This window comes from Temnothorax nylanderi, unplaced genomic scaffold, assembly GCF_030848795.1.
Source record: "Temnothorax nylanderi isolate EJ_2023f unplaced genomic scaffold, tnyl_v1.0 TNYL_tig0070_pilon, whole genome shotgun sequence".
Lineage (NCBI taxonomy): Eukaryota > Metazoa > Arthropoda > Insecta > Hymenoptera > Formicidae > Temnothorax > Temnothorax nylanderi.
The window spans coordinates 352,707-375,614 of NW_027249132.1; the positions used below are offsets into that span (position 1 = coordinate 352,707).

At 40.1% G+C, this 22,908-nt stretch overlaps 2 protein-coding genes across 4 annotated transcripts in view; both read left to right on the forward strand.

Moving 5' to 3' along the window:
* On the forward strand, positions 1 to 16,164 carry LOC139773843 (A disintegrin and metalloproteinase with thrombospondin motifs 12-like). The gene is made up of 4 exons (XM_071708615.1): positions 1 to 139; positions 14,841 to 15,208; positions 15,459 to 15,788; positions 15,861 to 16,164. Exons 2-4 carry the CDS (start codon positions 15,113 to 15,115, stop codon positions 16,080 to 16,082), a joined length of 648 nt encoding a protein of 215 aa, XP_071564716.1. The 5' UTR covers positions 1 to 139; positions 14,841 to 15,112; the 3' UTR covers positions 16,083 to 16,164.
* Positions 15,900 to 22,908, forward strand: part of LOC139773838 (A disintegrin and metalloproteinase with thrombospondin motifs 6) — a 10,653-nt gene continuing 3,644 nt past the window's right edge. Inside the window, exons 1-7 of one of the 3 annotated variants that reach the window (XM_071708594.1) lie at positions 16,391 to 16,514; positions 17,098 to 17,256; positions 17,789 to 17,933; positions 18,544 to 18,636; positions 21,422 to 21,631; positions 21,954 to 22,068; positions 22,134 to 22,394. In XM_071708594.1, the coding sequence (XP_071564695.1) occupies positions 17,105 to 17,256; positions 17,789 to 17,933; positions 18,544 to 18,636; positions 21,422 to 21,631; positions 21,954 to 22,068; positions 22,134 to 22,394 (976 nt within the window). In that variant the 5' untranslated portion in view covers positions 16,391 to 16,514; positions 17,098 to 17,104. Of the gene's footprint in view, positions 15,951 to 16,390; positions 16,515 to 17,097; positions 17,257 to 17,788; positions 17,934 to 18,543; positions 18,637 to 21,421; positions 21,632 to 21,953; positions 22,069 to 22,133; positions 22,395 to 22,908 lie in introns of those variants that run through there. The other 2 variants (XM_071708595.1, XM_071708596.1) reach the window with 2 other exon arrangements.

The following is a 22,908-nucleotide window of genomic DNA, read 5'->3' on the forward strand; positions in this document are numbered from 1 at the left end:
TACCACTGCGATACGGAACTCTACGGTCGCCCGCCACGCAAATAGCTCCCGCACGATGAAAAGAAATAGTGGACGACGCAACAATCGGAACGCGCGACGCACGCCACCGCACGCACCTATCCCGCGTGTCATTCAGAGGGTGAGTTTTTCTGCAACGTATGGAAAAAACGCAAACCCCTGCTTCAAGATCATCGTTTGAATCACCGATGAATCTCACGCCGCGCTGGCCACTTGAAAATAATGCTCCCGTTTGTGATAAGAGATTTTCGATAATAACACTGAGAGTCGCGCGATTTTTTACTCGTGATTAATTACGTTTCTTCTACGTTCGGATTATTAGTTAGTCCCCGGCACAAATTTAGTTAATTCAAGATAAAATGAGAAATTGATTGCTAGAAATACGACAACTAGAAATCTCATAATAATTTCGCAAAAAATTTAACTAATTGTATCATCAGATAAGAGATAAGATAAGATATTGCACACGCAAAAAAGTTGCGACGCCTCCGCACAGACATGAAGGCCGTCTACAGGTGTCATATGATTTACCGAATGCGTCTCTGGTATTCCGCAGAATGTAGGATAAAGGAATCCCGCGAGGTAGACACGAGAGCTTTCCTCGCTCGCGTTCCGATGTGGCGGCGTAGGACGACAAGGCGAATTGAATTTGAGGAGAAACGGCGAGTGATATGACACGCGATTCTTTTATTTATAAGCGTCATTTCGCGCATGTCGCATTTACGTGTTGGAACGCGTACGTCTCTGGTTGCGGATGGATGCAGGTCCAATCAGGAAAAAGATATTTCAATGCAAAATACATGAAAAGCGATGGCTCAAAGAGCTGCTGGTTAAAAAAAAAAAAAATATCTCGACCATTCGCCGCTGTAGTTCATTAAGCTCGATAGATAACGAGGATATTCAGCAACGATATTACGTCGCAATGCCATAATATCTTAATTTCGCTCGTACGATCGCGCGAGTACCTACGAACGAATGACAATATTAATACACGGCCGTAACTCCGTTACGTCCGATAAAGTTTTTGCATCGAAACGATGTGTTTACAGGAAACTTGAGAATCCTCATTTTCGGATTACGACCGGTTTCATAACGCGATGGATATATCGGAGGGCGATAATAAGTTTAATCGATGATCGTTACGTTCTTTTATGATGGCTTTAATGCCGCGTGCCGTATATACATGTATAACGTAGCAAATTGTAATAATGCCTCGTGCGGGCATCGCGCGTTGAAACGTCAGGATTACAATCTAATCAAGTTTACTGCGGCACCATTGCGACACGAATTTAATGCGCCACCGGTATTTGTAATCCCTACCGAGCGCTCGTTTCGGTTGACTGAGGAAATCGATATCCCCCCCGATTGTGAATGAGCTATTTCCAAAACTATGTTACGTGTATTGCCGATTGCGTTAAATTCGATAGCGCCTATAACATTTCCGGAAGATTAGTTTATATATAAATATACATAGAAAATAAGACAATGTAAAGAGCAACATTAGGGAATATATAATAAGTACGTAGGGTACACCATAATTCGAAGATGTAGAGAATAGAGGAACATTAATTCTTTACGAACGGAGATATATATATATTCGTGGTCATCCATCAGTGTCACGCGTTGCAGATAAATAAAAAAAAAGCCGCGCAAGGATACAATATACTACGGCAACTACAATACAATGCGCGACAGGATATATATTAGTATAAATGCTCCGGTATATCTAAGCATATAATTTTTTTTTCCACAAAAGTGTAATAATGTTTTCGCTTTAATGAGAGTTGTAAAATTTTTTACAGAGACATATAATAGAGGCGTAAACCATCAGATCAATGAATTCAACGTATTTACTAGGTAGGCAAGCTATTCGTGTTATCATATAATAACAACAATGGAATTTATCCCATGACATCGAATGCCGTTTAGATCTCGGTGGCGAACAAAACTTGACTCTCGGTTAGCCGAAAAGTGGACGCGGAAATACTACTCGAACTTCTTACGGAGAGTTGGACAAACTTTAATGGCGGTACAAATCTCAGTGAAATGGAGCTATTTCCTGCGAAATTGTGTCGCCCACCCTCGTCCACCCTCATGTACACGTCACCGACCGAGAGCGACCGTCCCTCTCATCGCTTGGCGACCCACGATAGAACCCCCGTGTTCCGTGTAGAAAAAGAACAACTTGAATCAACGTCCGGTTTGCCTAATGGAAGAGAGTCTCTCCATTACGGCGGAGACACTCGAATCGCTCCGATCCCTTGAACAGTCCCGCTCTCGAAATTCCATGTAATACGATGAAACGCCGGAATCCTTACCTAATTAAATTTCCACCGCTTCGATTAATCCGATATCTCAACTCGATATCGCGGAACGTTCGCGAAACGTCTCTCTTTTTCTTTTTTTTTACGCTTAGTAATTTTTCGTTCTTTCTAATTCGGGTCATTCGACGCCGTGGAATTTTGCTCTATTTATTATTTCTCAGTTCGTAATACGTACTATTTTCATGCATAATATACCGATGTAGGTCAACAGGCAGTACACATAGCACTTTGCGCTAAATATATTTCAAATTGGAGACTGTAATATTGCAACGATTTTAAGGAAAAAATATATTCCAATACTATAATTATACTGATTAACCCAACGCTTTTGCTTTAGTTAATTCCGTAATCGAAACAGAAGCTGTACGTACATCTCTAACGGAAGAGTTTGCCATTCGTAAAAGATAAGTGCAAAAAAAAATATTCGGTCGCGAACAACCGTTTCGACGTCAGAGACTCGTTTTGGGCGAAATTAGCGAAAAATGACTAATTAATGAAGCGCGCGTTGAGCACGACTCGTTTCGCCGTTCAACGTAAAAAAAAAAACGTAATAATAAAAACGCAGGCTGTGGTCGTGGCGCGCATTTCGCGTTGCTAATTTTGCAGATGCAACATACGCGCATTCCGCTCTGGTAACGAAGTCGAATGAGGCACGCGATAATTAGCGGAGTCGCCGCAGTTCATTAGAAATTCGTTCGGGATTACCCACGGCTAACTTCTAGCTCGAAACTTCCGAGCAAAAAGAGCAAATAGCAACATATTTTTTAAACTCGGCGACTAATTGTCCTAATTATGTAGGAAGATCGCAATCTCTCCCTGCGCGAGCTGACAGTCTACTCCATCTTAAAATTATAATTAATTAAAACTGTTTTACCCTAGCGGAATATAAATCGCGGCCACGTCTCCGAAGTGATGACTGTATTAGAAACAATCACACGATGATGACAGCGGACACAATGGTGCTCTTCTTTTTGCATTTATGTTTTTTTCCGCTAGAATAACTGCTTTCAACTGGTAGTGAATGACGGAATTAATTGTCCACTTTGATGGACAATGAAACTGCGCTGTGCAACGACGAGTTTTCGATTGTGGAACAATTGTACAAAGGCAAAGTTTAAAAATTTTCGAGCTATGCGGAGTCGATCGGATGCCTTCCGCATAGTTGCGTCCAAATAAACTGTCAAAAATACACGCGAGTATACACCATCGGTGGCGGTCACAGTTTTTCCGTGCTGAAAAAAAATGCGTCAGCTAGTGAACTAAATCAGCTGTAAGACTATCTTTGATATTATAATAATTCGCAATACAGATTAAAACAGATTTTAGAGTTCAGTTTAATTATATGTATATTTTTATATAATAAATGATAATAAATTATTATATACAAACAAGTTATTAAGCTTCGCCGCAATACGACAGAACATTAATTAATATACGTTATATATTAATTCAATACTCATCTTTCTTTGATAATCAATTTAAGCATTGATTTAATATAATGATATGTATTGTTACATTAAATATAATTTGGTCAGTTTTCATGAAGCTTTTTTAATAAAAAAAAAATATTTATTTATGAATTAATTGAGTGTAAGCTACATATTCAGATGGACTCATGATTAAATATACATTTTTCGTATACTCGAAAACGAGGGTAATTTATTTTATTAATATGCCGCGCGATAAACAGCGTGGCAGCGTGTCACCTGATTATCTAGCTTGCATAATTGGACTGTTATCGATGCTGTCATTAATAATGAATAAGCGCGATATGAGTAATAGCCCGGCGCATTACATCATTGACGTTTTGCAGCAAGTGGTTCGCGATCGTTCTCGAATTAATTCGCCCAGGAACATGCACGAGCTTTCGCATCCGACCGAATTATTCGCGCGGCTTTACTTCGCACCAAGCACCGCATAATGCAAATGCGCGTAAAGCGACTCGATGGGATCGAGCCGGGGTTCATCGTCATGCATGTTATAATATCATTGGCGCGTACATACCGACAAACTCGACGATTTCAAATGAGCCCCCAATAGTCTGAATATTTACTTCAATAACACACAGCTCGGTGTTCGGATCATTTAATTGGAAGCTATTCAAAGCAACGCTTTAGGGTAGAATTGATATACATTCTTTTTTCGTATGTCTAAAGTAATCATTGTTCAAAATATAGATGTAAATTTTTCTCAATGTTTATACTGTCCAGAAAACAAAAACATTAATACGTTATTCATAAATATATGTATTTTTATATAAAATTATTATATAAAATTATATAAAATTATTTTATATTAATACGGTATTCATAAATATATGAATACCGTTTATTTTTATATAAAATTACAGTACGTTTGGTATTGCGTTAAATGGATGTTTGCTTGCAAGTACTTCCACCAGTATTGTAGATGCTTCTAAAGCTTTAAAATATGCTTTTAAAGCTTCATATACTGTTCTAATATCGAATATCGCCTTACAGAGAGGATAACGAAACATAAGCCGGCATTCGGACCCCGCATGAAAGAAGCATTCAAGATGAAACGTGCGCTCGATCGAGAACGGGCTCACGCGGCATGCAATATTAAATCGTACCCGTTGTTGCGCATCGCCGTTGGTGAACTTCGCCATTTGATACGAGCTCTTCTATAGCCGATACATAGACACGGCGCGATGATTGGCCGGGATGGCTGGATGCGCAGCCGGGTGGATTGCGTCTGCAGCTGACGGCACAGATTTACATTTGTCGCGTCCCCATGCGAGATGTTTGCTCTCATAATAAATTTTTGCGAGTACCGTTCGTTACGATATAGCTGCAGCTCTGCTATTGCGAACAATCGGCCGCGATTGTCCCCGCATTTTGACGGACTCCCGTTGCATATGGCAGTTGGACGAGCGCGTGCACTTGCCCGTCGATGATCCATGAGCGAGTCGATGATCCAGCGACTGGATCCAGTCCAATTGATCTCGCGGCAGATGCTGCTGCAATTATTTCTTCTTTATACGCCACTTTTGTTTCGTCCGCAGCGCCGAATGTACCGTTCGTGTGCGTATGCATAAATCTCCTTAAAGTATTTGATTATAATTTCAAGAAGAATCCTTTTTATAAGGTTGATATAGATTTTGATCCTTCAGCACAAACCATAGTGAAAATCTTTTAATATAATAAAGATAGAGCAGTATCAAGTAATTTTACAAGAAAAATGTTAATAAAATGTGTCGCCTTTGTAATTGTGTAAAAATAAGGGAATTTTAAATAACATTTTGCAATAACAAAAATCATGCACATGTACAATTTCATGATATATATATAAATATGCAAAGGAACGGTAGGTATTACGGAAAATCGTCAATTGAGCACGTATCCTAATAATCTGTTCGAAAGATCTGTGAAATATCGCTGTCATTAATCAAGCTCAACGCTCATAAGTTCTAACATGTGACGTTGTGACTTCGATATCCCATCGTGAGTAGTTCCCGACTTTCGCGTGTCACGCCTTGAAATTTTCCACAACGTTGTCCTCACGGTTCTGCGCGCGTCAGAACAAACAAAATTAGAGGACAACAACAAATAAAATTAAAAGCGGGACAACGGCAGAACTTGTGCAAGTCCGGCGAAATTATCAAGCGTCGGTTTCGTTTAGTTTTGTTTAATTCCGCGTAACGACCGGACGTAATGCGACTCGAGGAACGCCGAAAATTCATTGGATCGTCGATAACGGCGCTTTCCGGCGATGCAATTTTCAATAAATTCTCTCGCGAATGTCGAACGGAAAAAGCCGCAGAACTGGAGATCCTCCGTGATTTCTTCTTCCGAAAGAGAATAAGAAACTTATCGCCTGTCGCATTTTTTCTAGAGGGAGAGATTTAATTCAATTTTCATAAAATCTGAATCCAAGCTGAAATCGCGGTTTATGATAATAACAGCGGTCTCACGATTCTTTTCTTGGCGGACGGGTATCTGACATAGCGAAATTTCTTCTCTGTCTTCGCGTCGGAAAATCCGCTGCGGTTGTTTCGAATGGGAAAATGTGCTATCTCTAGTCTCCCGAATTTAAATCAAGATATCCGTCGGTCCTTCGCGACTGTGCAGTCGGTGCAGCTTTACTCGTGAAAACTAAGATAATTTTTTATGTTGATCATATTCCTACATAAATGTTAAAACAGACATTAATTTTGACGTTACGAAATGTATAACTCATAAATATACTGATAAATTATTTTTTTTTTAATGCCTCTTGTAAAACAAACTCGATGTATATGTAGTTCAAAACGTACGTACGACTTACATAGAGAGCAGGTAGATCCAGCATCTTACGGAACGCGCTTTTTTAAAAGTATAACGACGCAAGTGCAAACGTCTACGACTCATCAAAGAAACGGCAATGCGGGAAATAAGAAATAAAAGAAGAAAACGAGATATTCCGTCCAGAAGCCTGAGGCGTATTTACTTATCGGCTATAGTCTAGTGGACAAATTTTCGGAGAACGGAGCAATAATGAGAATAAAACTTAAATAGAAATTCATTTATTGACAATCATTTACAGAAACAAAGTAAATAAATAGAAACGTTAAATATCGATAAAGTAAAATAAATTGAATATTGATCACCACTCGATATTAAAAAGAAAAGTTTGCAACATTGAGGTCTCGAAGTCGAATTTCGCAAAAATACAAAAATGTTGAATATGTGATAGCCTATGTATTTTATGCTATAGTATCGCCGGTATGCACGTGAAATTGAGAAAAACAGCAAAATCAGCATGCCCCAGAGCGGCGAGGAACCTAAATTCACTCCTGCTGTAGAAATGTTTTCCGCGTCCGTGTCCCTCGCGATTCTCCATACCTCCGGATGCGCCTCCTTCTACCGCGTTCATCCGGCAGTCGCGGAGTTTGCCCCGAATATGTTTTAAATATGAAACGTCACCGGAGAGCTCGCGGCAATGCGGATCGCCACCGAAACTCCAGCCCGTCGCGTCGCAACGCTTCTCCCAGTCCGCTCGCAACCGGGGGAAAACACGAAATCTAAACGATAGTTTGAATTGCTAAAAGCACTTGCGCGACGGTTGTCAAGCGGACGAAACTCAACCTTATTATTATTCGGAATATAATAAGTCGGCTGTTGATACGCGGCCGCTGATTCTGGCCGGTATTTGCATACGATCCAAACGTCATTCCGCGTCTTTTTTATGCCATTTGAAAGGCAGCTATCGAAGAAAATTCTTCAGCATTTAAAATGGATTTTCGCGAGCTTTAGTTAAATTCTCTGTTGCGTCACACATGTGCAATGCGTCGCAAATTTTTTAAATAATATTTTACAGAAAGAGAAAATAACAAGGACAAGAATTGACTTCGCAGAAATATTATAGTTTTAAATTAGAGAAAAGGAAAACGGGAGAGAGATTCTAAAAATATAAGATCCATGTTAAGCATAAAATATTTCCGGATATTATAGTCTCTTGTTATATTTCTGCTGAAAAAAATTTGCTCTAACGTAAAGCAGTATATCAGACTGTTACGTGGGAAGACGATAAAACTGACACACTTTATGACGTCTGACGTCATAATGGAATTTAAATAGCCGCAGTGGTCACACGTCACGCTGGTCATCTCAAGTTCTTGTTCGTGCGCGCGCTTATAGCACGAAAAAGAAGAGAGCGCGGCCATACGTATCGCCCGAACGTGCGGAATTAAAGGATCGTTTCGCTGCGGTATTTCGCCTGCTTCCGTCGGTGCACCGCGTACCGGTGCACGGCGGAGCGCTACAAGGCGCGTTACGAACAAACGAATGACCCAACTCTCGAGGAAACAAAGAGTTTGTACGTGCGCTAAATACAACGGCGAGTCGCGTTGCCGCACACCGCCACGGGCGTTTAAAGTGCCTTTCGCTTTTTCTCCCTCTCCCGGAGTCGCGCCGCCGCGCTTGACAATTTTATCTCGCCGAGGGAGTCCCTCGCGCGTGTCCTCTCCTCTACGAGTCTCGAGGGCGGAGAAGAGCGACTGCAATGGCTCGTGAAGAAATATTCTCTCTCGCGCGCAGCTCGCCCGGACTCCCCTTCTTAATTAAAACACCGTCAGCCGGTCCAGCGCCCGCGGGCGAAATATGCCTCTAATTCCGATGCGACGTTACAAAGTCGACGGCGTATTTCCGGGAGTCGCGTCGAGTCGAGTGACGGCGGACAACGAACGAACGTCAGTGCGACTTTCGCGCGATTCCGCAACGGCGGCGGCGGCGGTCCGGAATTACTAGCGTCGAAAGTATAAAGGGAGTGACTCGGGGATGGTACCTATCTTCCGTGACAAATGTATCTTTCTTAAATGCCTTGCCTCTTTTAAACTGCCGTAATTATTACTTTATGAAAATTCTTCTGATTAAGTCATCCGTTATCTTATTATTCTTTTATTACAATACGCACGAGTATACACCTGGGAAATTTAATATCTGTACATAAAAATGAGGTCATTACTCAAAAGCTGTAAAGAAAAATTAATTCTATTTTTATTCCCCGGTGTAATTAAAATTAAATAACCGAAATTAATGTATACAATAATTTATTAACAATGGATTATATTTGTTACATCCATTTTATCAATATATAATACTGCAATAATATGTAGATATTTTTTTTATTTTTTCATTATATATCTATAATTTAATTTTAAAATAACAACGTTGATCACAGAAAAATCATTGCTTTTTATGTCTCAGTTTATCAAAACTCCTTTCAAAGAATCAACGTATAAAAATTCGTAACAGCCGAGGGGGTCAGAGTCGTCCGGTCTCAACGGTTAAAAGCGCTCAAATTTTAGCTGATGAAAAGTTTTTACGAGACGTGGGCAGTTGTATGCGAAGCAGAAGAGCGCCTTCGCGCACTTGGTACGAATTGCTGGCAATATCTCGAGCGGGTTATAGCGCTCCTTTTTTCTCGATATCACCACGAGGGAGGACGTACCTTTCCACGACAAAGTAGTAAAGAAGGTGCTGCATGAATGACTCGAGCGCGCAATCAAATCTTTTTCTTCGCGCTATGTTCAAAAGTTTATGCGCGCTAAATATTTTAAAAAGAAGAAAAAAAAACAGCGTTAAACAAACGTTTTACCCAGAAGTTTTATAGACGAAAGCAATTCCTTACGAAGACAAACGTTACGATTTTTTACAGCCTTTGAAGATAAATAATGACCAAAATTGCAGCTCTAACTTGTTATAAACAGTTTTATAATTATACAAAATAATGACGCATATTTATTTTAACACGCTACTATAATTATATAAAATAATGATGTAGATATTATTTTATGTTATTGCAGATAAAATAAATCTTATAAAATTTTATTTAACACACGACATATTTATCGTACAAAGCAAATATAATATCAGGGAAACGATTGTAACAGTTACGCGCGGTTATCTTGCGGAGTACCTAGAAGATACTTTTATAGCGGAAGCTGAAGAAACTGAAGAACCATTGTTATAGAAACTGCAATTCTCCGCGAACAAAATAAACCATAATAGACACCGTACAATCTCATAAATCTTTAGTGCGAGCGATGTACTTCTGTTTCTCACAGCGGTAACTTATTTTGAAAAATGTTACGAAAGCTCTGATCTCGTAAAGCTCGGACATCGCAGTACGCAGGTATATTAAGCTATCTAAACCAAATTATTAGAACACAAAAAATTTTGTATGGAATTAATTTGCTAATTATTTGCTATTTTTTGCTTTTAAAAGTAATTTTTTTGCTCCCGCTATTAAAAAGTTACGAAGGGCTGGATAGCTTAATTTTAAGTTATCCAGCCCTTCGTAACTTTTTAATAGCTAGAGCAAAAAATTACTTTTAAAAGCAAAAAATAGCAAATAATTAGCAAATTAATTCCATATAAAGTTTTTTGTGTTCTGACAATTTGGCTTACATAGCTTAATATGCCTGCAGTACGCCCCGACATCTCGGTGTTACGAGTACCACCGTGTTCGGAAGAAAGTGACCGTATCGAGGTGTATCCTAATCGAGGATACACCTCGTTCGTGAAGAATCGTTCTTGAAGAAACGGGGTCGTTAAAGCGTCGTCAGCACCGGTCGGCTAAAAAGTTCGGGACAAAACGGCAGAGACGTGCATCGCGTTTCGCCGGCTTCATTTTCTTGCCAGTAGATCCGGAAAATCGACGTTAGACGCCCTTTCAGCCGCACGCCTTGAAACCGTGCCTTCAATACGTATACGGGAACATCAAGGGAACACCGAGCGAACGCGTTGTAAAATAACAACCAATTGTATACCCGATGCGATCGCAGGTAACAAGGCGCCACACGGTTACGCCGTGCCGTCCGTAACGATTCGCGGTTGTTTCCCACGAAAAGATCATTATATGTCTGTGCGAAACGAGAAGAGTCTTCGCACAAAACACCGAACCCTTCTCGCGCAGTCTCTTCTTTCACCTTCGCCCGCTCGTCATTACTTCCTCTGGCTGGATTTCAAAAAATCGAAAAAGATCACACGTCCCACGCTCAGCGTCCGCGAGCTCGTATTTCCGTACCGCAGATAAAAATAATAAAACCAGCAGCGAGCGGGTTTCAAAATAGTCGCGCACGATATCATTCATATTTTTAGAAATGTTGTTTTGAAAATATTATTTGAAATTGTTGCGCGCGATCTGGGATCTCACTACGCAGTCACTACCAAGTTTATTTTAAGTTAGGTATATCTGTTTATCTTAAGAAAACAGACGATTCCCTTAAATTATTCTGAGAATATAAGAAATACATCTTAAAAATTATTATCTTTTTATTCCAATTTACCATTTGTCCAACATGCGTTTGTATAATAATCAACATAAAAAACTGATATAAAAATACTTCTTCGAAAAGTTAAATAGGAAAACGATCCAATAGTTGAAAAAGTAACATTTAAAAAAAGACAAAAAAGTTTTTGTAAACAAAAATGCTCACATCTCATGTAAAAAATAGCTTCATATGATGAAACAAAGCGCATAGTCTGGTACAATGGTACGTTCATTATAATCGAACACGCTCATACGAATGCATATGGACATTGCATATGCAATTGTTTATTAATAACAGTAATAAGTTTATTTACGTCTTACATTTGATTCATGTGTCTCTCATTAATTTAATACTTATTAAGGAAATGATAAAGTCACTTATAAAAATCAAGGGATCATACAGTCGAGGTAAATCGTGCGTGCGGTACTTTAACGAACGCTCTTTTTACAAAGACGCAAAACCGCGAGCAACCTGCAATCTTCCCATCGAGAGCTTTCGCTCGCTCAATTAATCGCACACTTTTCTTCGAGTAATCCTGTCCCTTTCCAAGATCGCTCGCAACCCACGTGGAAAAACTTCGCGTCCTGGAAATTACGCGGCAAGGCCAAGTCAAACGTGGCCGTGTTTTTTGTTCGTTTTAATCCGAACTTTACGATAAGGAGATTGCATCGAACGACCCGTTATATGTCACCGCTACGGCCGAGAATGGCCTTTACTGCAGACGATTAAGGGGGTGACTTCTTCACTCGCCCTTTTCGTGAGTGCACATGTGCACACGAAAATTGAATTAAATGTCGATAGGGAGCTCGTATCGCGCTGACTATCAATACGGAATTTTACCGGTAAACATATAATTAAAATCTTTTAGTAAATACATCGTTGAGCAGCTCGTTTAGTGTTAAATTTATATTACCTAATTAAAATAATATGATCATATCGCGTTCTCCTGGGCATCTTAAGTTTGCGTAATTTTGTGCAAAAAAATAAAATAGATTTACTTAACAAATAGGAGTATGTCCTACTTCAAAGTCCTACTTCAAACTAAAACTAAAACTAGAATTTCCAAATGGTGGTATTGACGTCATAACCCGTTGAGATATCGAGGAATTTTACAAGAGGAAGCGTAAATACGACAACATTCAGACTGCATAGAAAAATATACGAGAAAATAGATTGGTTTGACAAGCAATACGTGGTCGTCGACCCTTTTGTTTCGAGATCGATATGTCGCTTCGCAGCGTGTGTGTATAACACGCCCTACGTCAAACAAGTTAGCCTCCTTAATTTTATCAACTGAATTGACATTCCCGATCCAATGTCTGTGTTAGAGCCTGATGCACGTCGCGATAGGATCGTATGATATTAAGATGAAACGCTTGTCGCATTATCCGTCTATTTGCTTATTCGTGCTCGTAACGCTTCATAGTCAGCATGCTTATACTGGTTACCAAGGTACATATGTATTATACATACATTTTCTATATAATCTCGATCAATTTTTTCTGCACTTGTTAAATTATCATAATTTTTAATTTACAAAAATCTTGACTGAAATTAATTCAGCTTTGTCATTAATACTCAACATCAAAATTAAAGTTCCAGAGTTTAGTATCGAGATTTAAAGAAAAAACGCTGCACTCAATTGTTTCGTTCAACTGAATTTTTATTCCCTTTTTCTCTTTTTCAAAACAGCAATATTTACATACGGGAATTTCTACGTGGAAAGAAACTGTAGAAATAATTTATAGAGAAAAATATGTACATCTATCGAGATATGAATATCAAAAATGCGAAAAATATAAAACATGATATAACGCACACGAATATAATATAAACCATGAGGGACCTGTTTCTATGATGTTCTATAAGCTGAGAAATATTGTATATAGTTGGCAGTTTCCATAATTTCTTACGGGAAAAAAAATTTTCCACGTCGATCCCTTTCAGAGCTTTTCCGCACCCTATCAGTCTGTCCTATTTCGAGAAAGTCATTGCCATCTATCAGAGCAGAGCTTTCCTCTTGTCGAGCACAGCGCGCACGCGAGAGCTATTTTTCGCGGTTTCGCGAGCAGCAGAGAGAAGAGTAGTAGTAGGTCGCGGTACGAGAAGATGACCCATTGTACATCACATCTCTATGCCACCCCCCTCCTTGTCTGCATTGCAGTCGTAGCCGCGGATGCCGAAAACGAAAGCAAGCTTTCTTTTCGTTATACGAGCTCGATTTAAGAGGATCCTTCCAGTTGCCGTGGCATGATGACATGGCATCTTTTAACTTATCGCTCATTTCACTTGTCCAAGTAATAACGCTTCTCTCGCGGAATCTTGGAAAAATATTTGTAAAACGAGAGAAAATGTTAAAAAAAATATTTTTATCGTAAAATATTAAATATTCTCGCAGCTTTAGAAATAATAAAAAAATCTACACTTTCAAACGTGTTTTATCACAAATTAATTAAACAATTATTAATTAAATGTTCAATAGCCTGAAATGGGGCGAGTAATTTTTTTTAAGAGAAAATGCTGTGTGTGCGAGTGACATTTTTCTATGATATAGCACTGCCAAGCGGGAAAACTGCTGCGCTTATACCACGAAATGATGATCCATTGTACGTGCTTGCCGTAGCTTCATTCCTTTCTTTCTCCCTCTGCCTCTCTCTTTATCTTTCTCCCTCTATCTTTTCTGTCTCTTACCGTGTTCTCCCGTGGCGTACAATGACGAAATTGATACCTGATATCGAGAGACCTTACCTTCTGTAATATTTTCACCTACACGAGAAAGCTTCTTGTATTTTCGCAACAGAGCGATGTCCGGAAAGGCGGAAACGGAAATATTCCCTTGGTGAAAATATTCGCGTCTCTCAATAACATCGGCGTCCATTCGATTTCATTCGGCTTCTCCCATGTCGGTTTCGCCCGTGTAACTTCATAGATCGACCTTTTTTTTGTAAAATTTTGTTCAAATTCGAAAAATAAAATCGACTCTTTGTGCTTTCGTCGCAATTTGCGAATTTAATTCACAGATCTATTATGTAGATCTATCAGTCGCTACTATAGTGTTGATGCATTAACTGCAGCGCGTATAGGGGGCTAAAATTTGAATAGATGTTCCGTGATGCAGCGACATTAATGCCATTATCCAATGTTGAAGGTTAAATAATGGGATGTGGTCAATGACGAGATATCATCGGTGATGTACATTCGAGCATACATAATTATTATTTAGAAAGGTTCCTCTGGTTTATTAAATTTCCACGCAAATTTCTCGTGGAAATGGAAATGTGTGTAACATCATAATAAACTAAAACGCATATAATGCATTGATGAGTGAAACGTACACTCGGAATTTCGAGCATAATATTCAAATAATGCATTGTTGCGATAAATTTGCCAATAACAGGTAGAGAGATATATTATATATGTGAAACTTAATAAAATTGTACTAAAAGCAAATATTAAATATTGTGGTAGCGGTGAAACAAACGTCAAGTTTACTTTTAATTAGTTTAACAATACTTAGACAATAGTAATTATACATAGATTTATTATTGCATTCTAGTTTTTAGAATCGATTTACTATAAACAAAAATTTCAATTATTAATTATGATATTGCTAAAAATTTAATTAAAATTATACAATTATGTCTGTAATTACAAAATTTGTGTATAAAAATATCAGTATCGTCTATATTGAAAAAAAATTGCATTTCGCTTTTTTTCTTAAGGCCGTTATACGCGCGCTGTTGATTTACCGGATGGACACGAAGTAATAATACCGCGAAAGGTCAGATCGGATGGGAGTTTTATATCTCATCGAATACCTCATCACTTCGAGCGCTCCTTCGATCGAAATCGGACGACAGGCGACGATGCCGTTCACTATCGCCTGCGTATTGATCACGAGGAGCACCACGTCGAGCTCTATCCAAACCATCGACTCCTTGGACCAGGTGCAATAATCGAGAAACGTCGGGGATCGCAGGATTTTTTGAACAACATGCAATTGAAACGATTGCGAGACATGCAATGCCACTATCGTGCCCGTGTGCGCAACCAATCGGAAGACAGCGCTCTATCTACCTGTTACGGACTTGTTAGTTGAATGTTTGTTCATTCGATTGATCGCGTACAATTACTGTTACGTAATCGTGTACGCTGATTTAATTGGTTAAATCTATTCCAGCATTTCTAGCATTATAACTTTTTGTATATTTAGATGCAGGATGAAAGTGATACAATTTAAACAGAATTCGATAGAACGCGTTAGTTTCTTTCCGATCGAAGTACATCAATCGCAAATTTTAAGGACTCCAAATCCAAGATTTCATTATTTTAATCGTCAGGTTGGATACATTAAAACGAAGCACGCGTGGTACATGATCGAACCAGTTGCTGGACATGACTTTACCAAAGAAATGGAGCAACCGCATATCGTGTATAAAAGGAGTCCAGATGAGTATCAAACCGCTGCCGTGCGGGATCTCTGCAACGTCATCGGTGAAACGTCCAGGATCATTGCCAAGCGTGCTTTGAACCCGCAGAAGAGAGTGCCCGCAAGATCAATCGAGAGTAGGTCGTACACGCTAGAACTGCTGGTCGTGTTGGACAAGTCTCTGCTGGACTATCACAGAGAGTTCGATGTCGAAAATTACATACTGACACTCTTCAATATGGCGAGTTAAAAGTCTCTCAAAAATTTTTCATATTTGCTTCTGTGAATTCTTCAGATATCCTCTCTCTTTCAGGCTGCCGGATTGTTTCACGACGTCAGTCTAGGTGTACATATGCAACTGACCATAGTGAGAATTATAAGATTAGAGGTGGAGGAAGATGAGGTAAAGTACGGGACAGAAACGTCTCTCAAAATAAAATGTTGTTATTTTATCGAAGGTACGCGATGGATCTCTTCCACTTTCGTATTAATATCATATCTCTTCTTTGCGAATGGAAAATATTCGGATTTATAATTTATAATTCAGACGATATCTTTTTTCAAGCGTTTTGAATTCGTGCCGACCTGATATTTTTTTCGAATACAACGCAGATGAATCTGTCGATAAATCGAGACGCGGATGCGACGTTAAGGCGCTTTCAAAAGTGGCAGTACACCATGAATCCCGGCGGTGATTCCCACCCAAATCACCACGATTGCGCGATTCTCATTAGCAAGTACGCGACGCAGGCAATTCTGTCGGAAATTCAATTTAATCCTGAGATTGCAGGTACTCGCCCTTTTGACGATAACTTATCAGATTAGATATCTGTGTCTCGACAAACCTCTGTGGCTTCACCGGTACATCCACGATTGCCGGTACGTGCGATCCTTTGAGAGGCGCAGCCATTGTGAGAGATGCTGGTTTGCCAACCGGTTATCATATAGCTCATCAGATAGGCCACACGTAAGCCCGTAATTAATTTTATCCCGCTCCGACCTAATTAGACGCGGGAAAAATTTCGTGTAATTACGCGCCGCAAAAATGGAATAAACGCAGGCTATATTCCACAGGACATGTACGTCAATCTCATCAATCTTGTACAAAGTGATCGCGCCGAGCAACAAAATTAACTTCATAATATTAACGTAACACTCTGTAGGCACGATATATTTCGCATACTCGTATTTCGGAGAGACTGGAGAAATATTTCTAGAACGAATATTTCTCTCATCCCGATAGCCGCTCCCCCACGGTTGCTCGCGCAAATCGACTGGCCCCTTCATGCCGCCGGCGGTGAAAAAAACCTCGAAATAAATTCCTAAAGACCGTTTCTTTGCCCGAGAGTGGAAATAATGGTATACCGTGGCGTCGTCGTAAATAAGTCACGGCCGAGAGCGTTGTTTAATGTATGAAGCGGGCTCCTTGTTGTCGTGTACCCCGAGATACCTTTTAAGAGCGAGTCCGGGCGACGCGACGCGACGCGCGCGCGTGCCCCAATAAATATTCCACTCCGAAAAGCCGATTTTCTTTTTCTCATTACGGCCAGCCTGGGTATGTCCCACGACGTGCAGCGGGAGAACGGCTGTCCCGGTATAGTTTATCACGGGAACGGATACGTGGTAACCACCGTTATGCACCCCGGCGACATGTACATCACGAAAAAATGGTCCGAGTGCTCCCGGCGCTACCTACGCTCGTACATCGAGTAAGCTTAATGCTTGTTGCTCTTTCGCTGGCGGCTTTATTAAAGTCTGCCGGCAACAAAGCTGCTTTCCTCATCTGCTCCCGCGCGTTTTCTAGAAACGCGGAGAGATACAGGAGTGCCTGATCTACGGCCGTAAATTTCAAATTAAATTAAGAACCGCGCTTCCGGCCGTTGTCTCATGGAGAACTCGACGGTGATCCGCGATATGAAACACTGAACGATCGCCATAGGTTACTGTTAATATTCAAATCTATGTGCTTTTCTTTTCATATTTTATCAGCAAAATTTTTTTTAAAACATGTCAAAAATTCTGAGGAAGAATTAGAGCTCTATAAATTATACTAAAATTCCAAAACAAGACTGAAAAAAGAAAAGATAACCATCACAAAAATAAAATTAATTTCTTAGAAATACTTCTATATTATTTGAGTAGATGAGTGATAGCTTGCTTTGTACACACATTGCAACATATAATGTGCAATATTCATTCGAATTTCAGAAATATGAAGTATAGAATAGTCATTGATTTCAGACAAGGTCTCGGGTTCTGCTTAGAAGACGAGCCGCAAGATCATCATTTTCCTGCTGCGGAAATGCTGCCGGGCGTGATGTACAACGGTGACGATCAATGCCGTTTACGGTATCGATCAGATGCTCGGCAATGTGACATGGGAATCGTAAGTTGGGCGTAGATCAGAGACGCGACATTGCGGCATAGTAGAACGTCGCGGCGATCACTTTCTGCCGGTGAAAGTGTAAAGCGCAATCGGCCAGTTTGTTAACGCGATTCTGATAGCTCGTTAACACATCGGTAGCTTGCTCGAATCCACATCGCTCCGTAAACAGGCACCATCTGCCGTTCGCATCTACAAACCGATGCCTTTGCGGCCTACCTTATCCGTTTAGGAAAATACGTTCTCCAGCCGTGCACGGCGTCAGATAAGAGGCCGGGGAAGTCGCGATATCGCGATCGGCATGCACTTAACTAAGTGAAACGAGGCTCCCGCAGGGATGACTGATCCTCATAGTCATTTAGGCTTGGCGAATCCAAGTTGAATGCACTACGGGCACTCGCATACAGCCATATAGACACACTTATGGACGATAAACGTTTAAGAAAAAGTGGAAACAAGATGCGATTTAAAAATAATAAGAAGAATAAAAACAAGACTTATATATTTGTTTAATATAGATAAAGCAGAATAATGAAAGCTAAAGAGCTCATTCTATATTCACATCCCTTAAGTTAAAAAAAAAATAACGAGACGATTTCGCTCCCGTTTTCAGACCTGCGAGACCCTTAGATGTGCCATTCCGGGCAGAGGTTGCGTGACTGACAGGAAACCACCCGCGGAGGGTACCCCGTGTGGCGAAAAGAGAGTAAATTACCGCTTACGAATAAAGAGCGTAAAATAAGGCACGAAGGATGATCTAAGACCCGTAGATTACGAGAATTGTGATAGAACGATTTATAAAAGTAACGATTCTTTGATTTTGGGGCTATTTTTCATGACAGAAACTGTTCTGAAAAATTTTTTAACTTTCTTCTCTTCTTAAATAATTCTTTAATTGAAGTATCCATCAATTTAGTTCCCAACACTGTAATTTTAAATTTAAATAGTTTTTTCTCGAGCTTTGACAATTTTATAACAATTTTTAAAACAAGATCCTCAAGTTCAATTCTTCCTTCATTTCCAAGTTAATTAACATTTTATCGATCCATTAAGAATTTATAATAATTAATTATGCAAGTCTTGGTCGATACATTGTTCATCAAAATGTTCGTTCGTGATAGTATAACTGATGAATAAGTATTCGCCTTCGAGAGAGCCTTAAAAGCGTAACAGAGCGCAGATTCAAAGAAAAATTACATATTGATCAATTAATCAAGGTCCTCGAAGACCTTTCACCGAGAAGCCATTATGTCGGAACAGTATAAGTATCTCATGAAAGAGATACGACGAGAGTATATAGCAGAAAGCTAAAAAAGCTATCTGGATCCGCCATCAACCGTGACGTGAGTCACGCGCCCTTTCAGAATTAAAACCAGTTTCAGGCTTCAGTTGAGTTTCATTGGCCCTTAAGGCAACAAAGCACGGCACGATTAAAGATTGCGGAGCAGGTATTCGCAGATGCATTCTTACAAAGTATGTCAAGCCAACATTGCGCCTAGACACATTGTAAATTCTTTCATAATAATACGTTTGCGAGTTTGTAAAAAAAATTGCAATTTTTATATCGTTTCTTACTTTCCTCCGATTTAATAAGCGGAGCTTCTTAGCTTTTATATTTTATTTATATTAGCCTAGAAGGCTGATTATACTTTGAAAGTTAAAAGATTATTTATCTGAAACTTAATAACAAGTTAAAAAACTTACAAAGCAGTTTACGGACAGTTAATACAAAATCCGTTTCGAGAATAAAAGAATTTATCTTGAATATATCCAAGAAGCTCGTAGTTCCAGGAAATGTAAAGGTCGGCTACAAAGCTGAACGAATTCGATATATAAAAGAAGCTATATACGGAGAATCAGGCAAACGTATATATATCCCGCATAAAAATTCACGTATCTTGTCAGATAAAACTTGTTTCAAGTCGAGTCACGGATATTTCGGAAATCGAAACGAGGCAAAAGTCGGCTGAAATGTTTTTTGCGGTCGGCCAAGCATGCGCGGCTACGTGATCGTTGCAAAAAGGGATTCGGTAAAACGTGATAGAATGTGGGCGCACGCGAGACCCGTAATGGCCGGGAAACGAGCGGTGTCCAAATATCACACATCAGCGAAATATCAGATTTGGGTGACAATGTTAATAACTGGGCGTGCCGAAGCGCGTTGAAGCGCGTAGACGAGAGTCATTAGCGTTGGCTGACTACCGCTTCGGGGTGTCGGACATTACCGTTGAAGCTCGTGAATCTGGCCGGCGAGTAATCTCTAATTGCTCGAGCAAACTTGAACAAAGTCGAATGGTCGATACTGGCGCGTGATAAACGGGCCGGCATCAGAAACAGACGATAACTCTTACTTTTAATTACAGATCTTATGAACATGCGAAATGAATGAATGCACTTTGAAACGTGCACAAATATTTTTTTACGAAAATTGAAAATTTTATTGGATATCAGCCATAAATAGTAAAATATTTTTAAGAGATGTGAATAATACCAGTCAAAATACATGTCTTTTTTTAAAGCGCGTGATTCCAATCATGATCCATTCAGATATTTATAGGAAAGGAGAAACGCTTGATATTTCATTTAAATAACTCGACGTAAAAAGAAAAACAAATTCCCGAGCGATGAAATTTAGTGAGTAAAATTGGACGATGTGCAGGGGATTGCGAAGTTTAAAAAATTGGAAACGGAAACGATAACATCGACTACGAAAATAGATTGATCTGCCTACGTGCGTAAAAATTCAGTTTGTTTGTCATGTCACTTCACAACAGCCCGATGCAATCATCGGTGGAATGAAATAGACAAATAGATGCGCAATTGCAGTGAAACGGAGAGCAATTATCTCGTCGCCGGCCGAGGGCAGATCCGATGCGTTTGCGTGTTATCGCGGAATCGAGCGTATACTTTAATGCGGACGTTCTAAATGGAAACGCGAGATAGCTAAATTCAAGTAGCCGTTCCAGCAAAATGGTGAGATAGTCCCGAACATTTTTATAAAATGACGAGCGAAATTGGAGGCATAAAGTGCCATATAAATGTCAGTATATTTCCTCGAATGAGATGCATCTACGGATTAATATATTATTTTTGCAACTATGCAAAGTAGCACGTATCGTTATAAATAATTAATTTTTGAAATAGTTGCGCGATGACGAAGTGAAAGGCGGAAATATTATTCCACCTGGCAGACATTTAAGCGGCTTTAAGTACGCTTAAAACTGGTAGAAGTCATAAAGGGACTCGATAATTATTCCCGTCGTGGAATAGCATTAGCGATTCTAATGGAACAAGACGAAGGTCTCTCGAAGCGCAAGAATATCTTCTTGCAGGACATAATAAATTTCCACGTCGCGCTTCTAAAGGACGTAGTGCATCATTTAGCCTCGTTCATAATGCACCTCCCCGGGACATCCTCCGTGCCTTCTCTCGTTCCCCGTGACATAAGTCAGTCTAGGTGCCGCGACGTCGGAGTGTAACGAATGTTACAGTGGTGCTACCAAATGAAGTGCCTGATGGTGGGAGAACGACCTGGAATCACTAACGGCGGTTGGGGTGCCTGGTCGTCCTGGAGCAGATGTTCGCGGACATGCGGCTCCGGCGTGGCGTACTCCGTGAGAAAATGCAACCGGCCGTCCCCGTCCAAAGGCGGCTCTTATTGCGTGGGTGACAGGAAGCGCCATAAAATCTGCGCCACGGACGTTAGTTTCGCGAGTGCTCGTAAACAGCTTTCCAGTAAGCGCAGCGCGAACTTACTTGAGTAAACATCCGATTTATGCGACGATCGCATTTTCTGCGAGATAGACATTGAAAACGCTTTTTTATATCGAGAGTTTTACGCGACGCACACGAAAGTGTACAACACACTTGAGCGTTAAATTAAAGAAATAAAATAACAAGGTTTATGATGTCAATAAAGTTCAGGTAAATGAAAATGAAAAGTCTTGAACGCGCTGTGTTGTTGTAAAGCTGTTGCAGACGGAAAATTATCGTGCACGGTATTAATGCTCGAGTTCTTTACAGCCCTGTGAAATCGGCGCACCGTCGTTTCGTGACGTGCAGTGCGCCGAATTCAACGACTGGGTGTTTCCGGAAGACGGAAAGGTTCATCGTTGGACGGCGTATAATCTGCCCGAAGGTAATAAGCGATAAGCGATAAGCGATCTTCGGCCCCGCGTCGACTTCGTGACTTATCTTCCCTAGACTTGAAGGCGTCCGAAAACCCCTGCGCGCTTTACTGCATGAGCGAAACTAATCTGGTGACCTCATTGAGACCGAAAGTGGTAGACGGTACCACGTGTTATAGAGGCATCCGAGACATTTGCGTCGGGGGTGTGTGCAGGGAGATACCTTGCGACCTAGATATGGAATCCGCCGCCGTCGAAGACGTCTGCGGTGTCTGTCGAGGCGACAGCACCTCGTGTACTTTGAAGCAAGGAACAGTGTCGATTATGGCCCAAGCCCGTAAGAAAGAACGTAGTATTGATATTATAATAAAAATATACATATAAATGCAAATATAAAGATTTTATTTTGCCTAGTTTTTCGAAAACATAATACCATTCCACTTTTGCCAAGATTGCCAAAGTGAAAGTCTTTGCCAAGCATTAAAGTGAATTTCTACATTATTAAAAATACTTATACAATATTTAAAAAATGATGGCTGAATATTGTATTAGCGCCTTCAACAGACATTCAGTCTCTCTCTCTCTCTCTCTCTCTTTCTGTCAACCCCTCCTTTATGAATTCCTCATAATAATTTTCTTGGCGTTCTCGCTTACTATTCCACGTCGAGCGAATTTCACGACTTGACAAAAATGCCGATAAACTTCAATGTCGCTACAGCACGGTGAATGGGAAGTGCGCGAACGAGAACTTCCGTGAATTAAAATTCCGCCGGAGCAGAAGTATAAGGCGCGCGTTCAGTCTTGCTCTTTAAGAGGAATCCCGAGCGCCACATTGAGAATATTTATGTGTG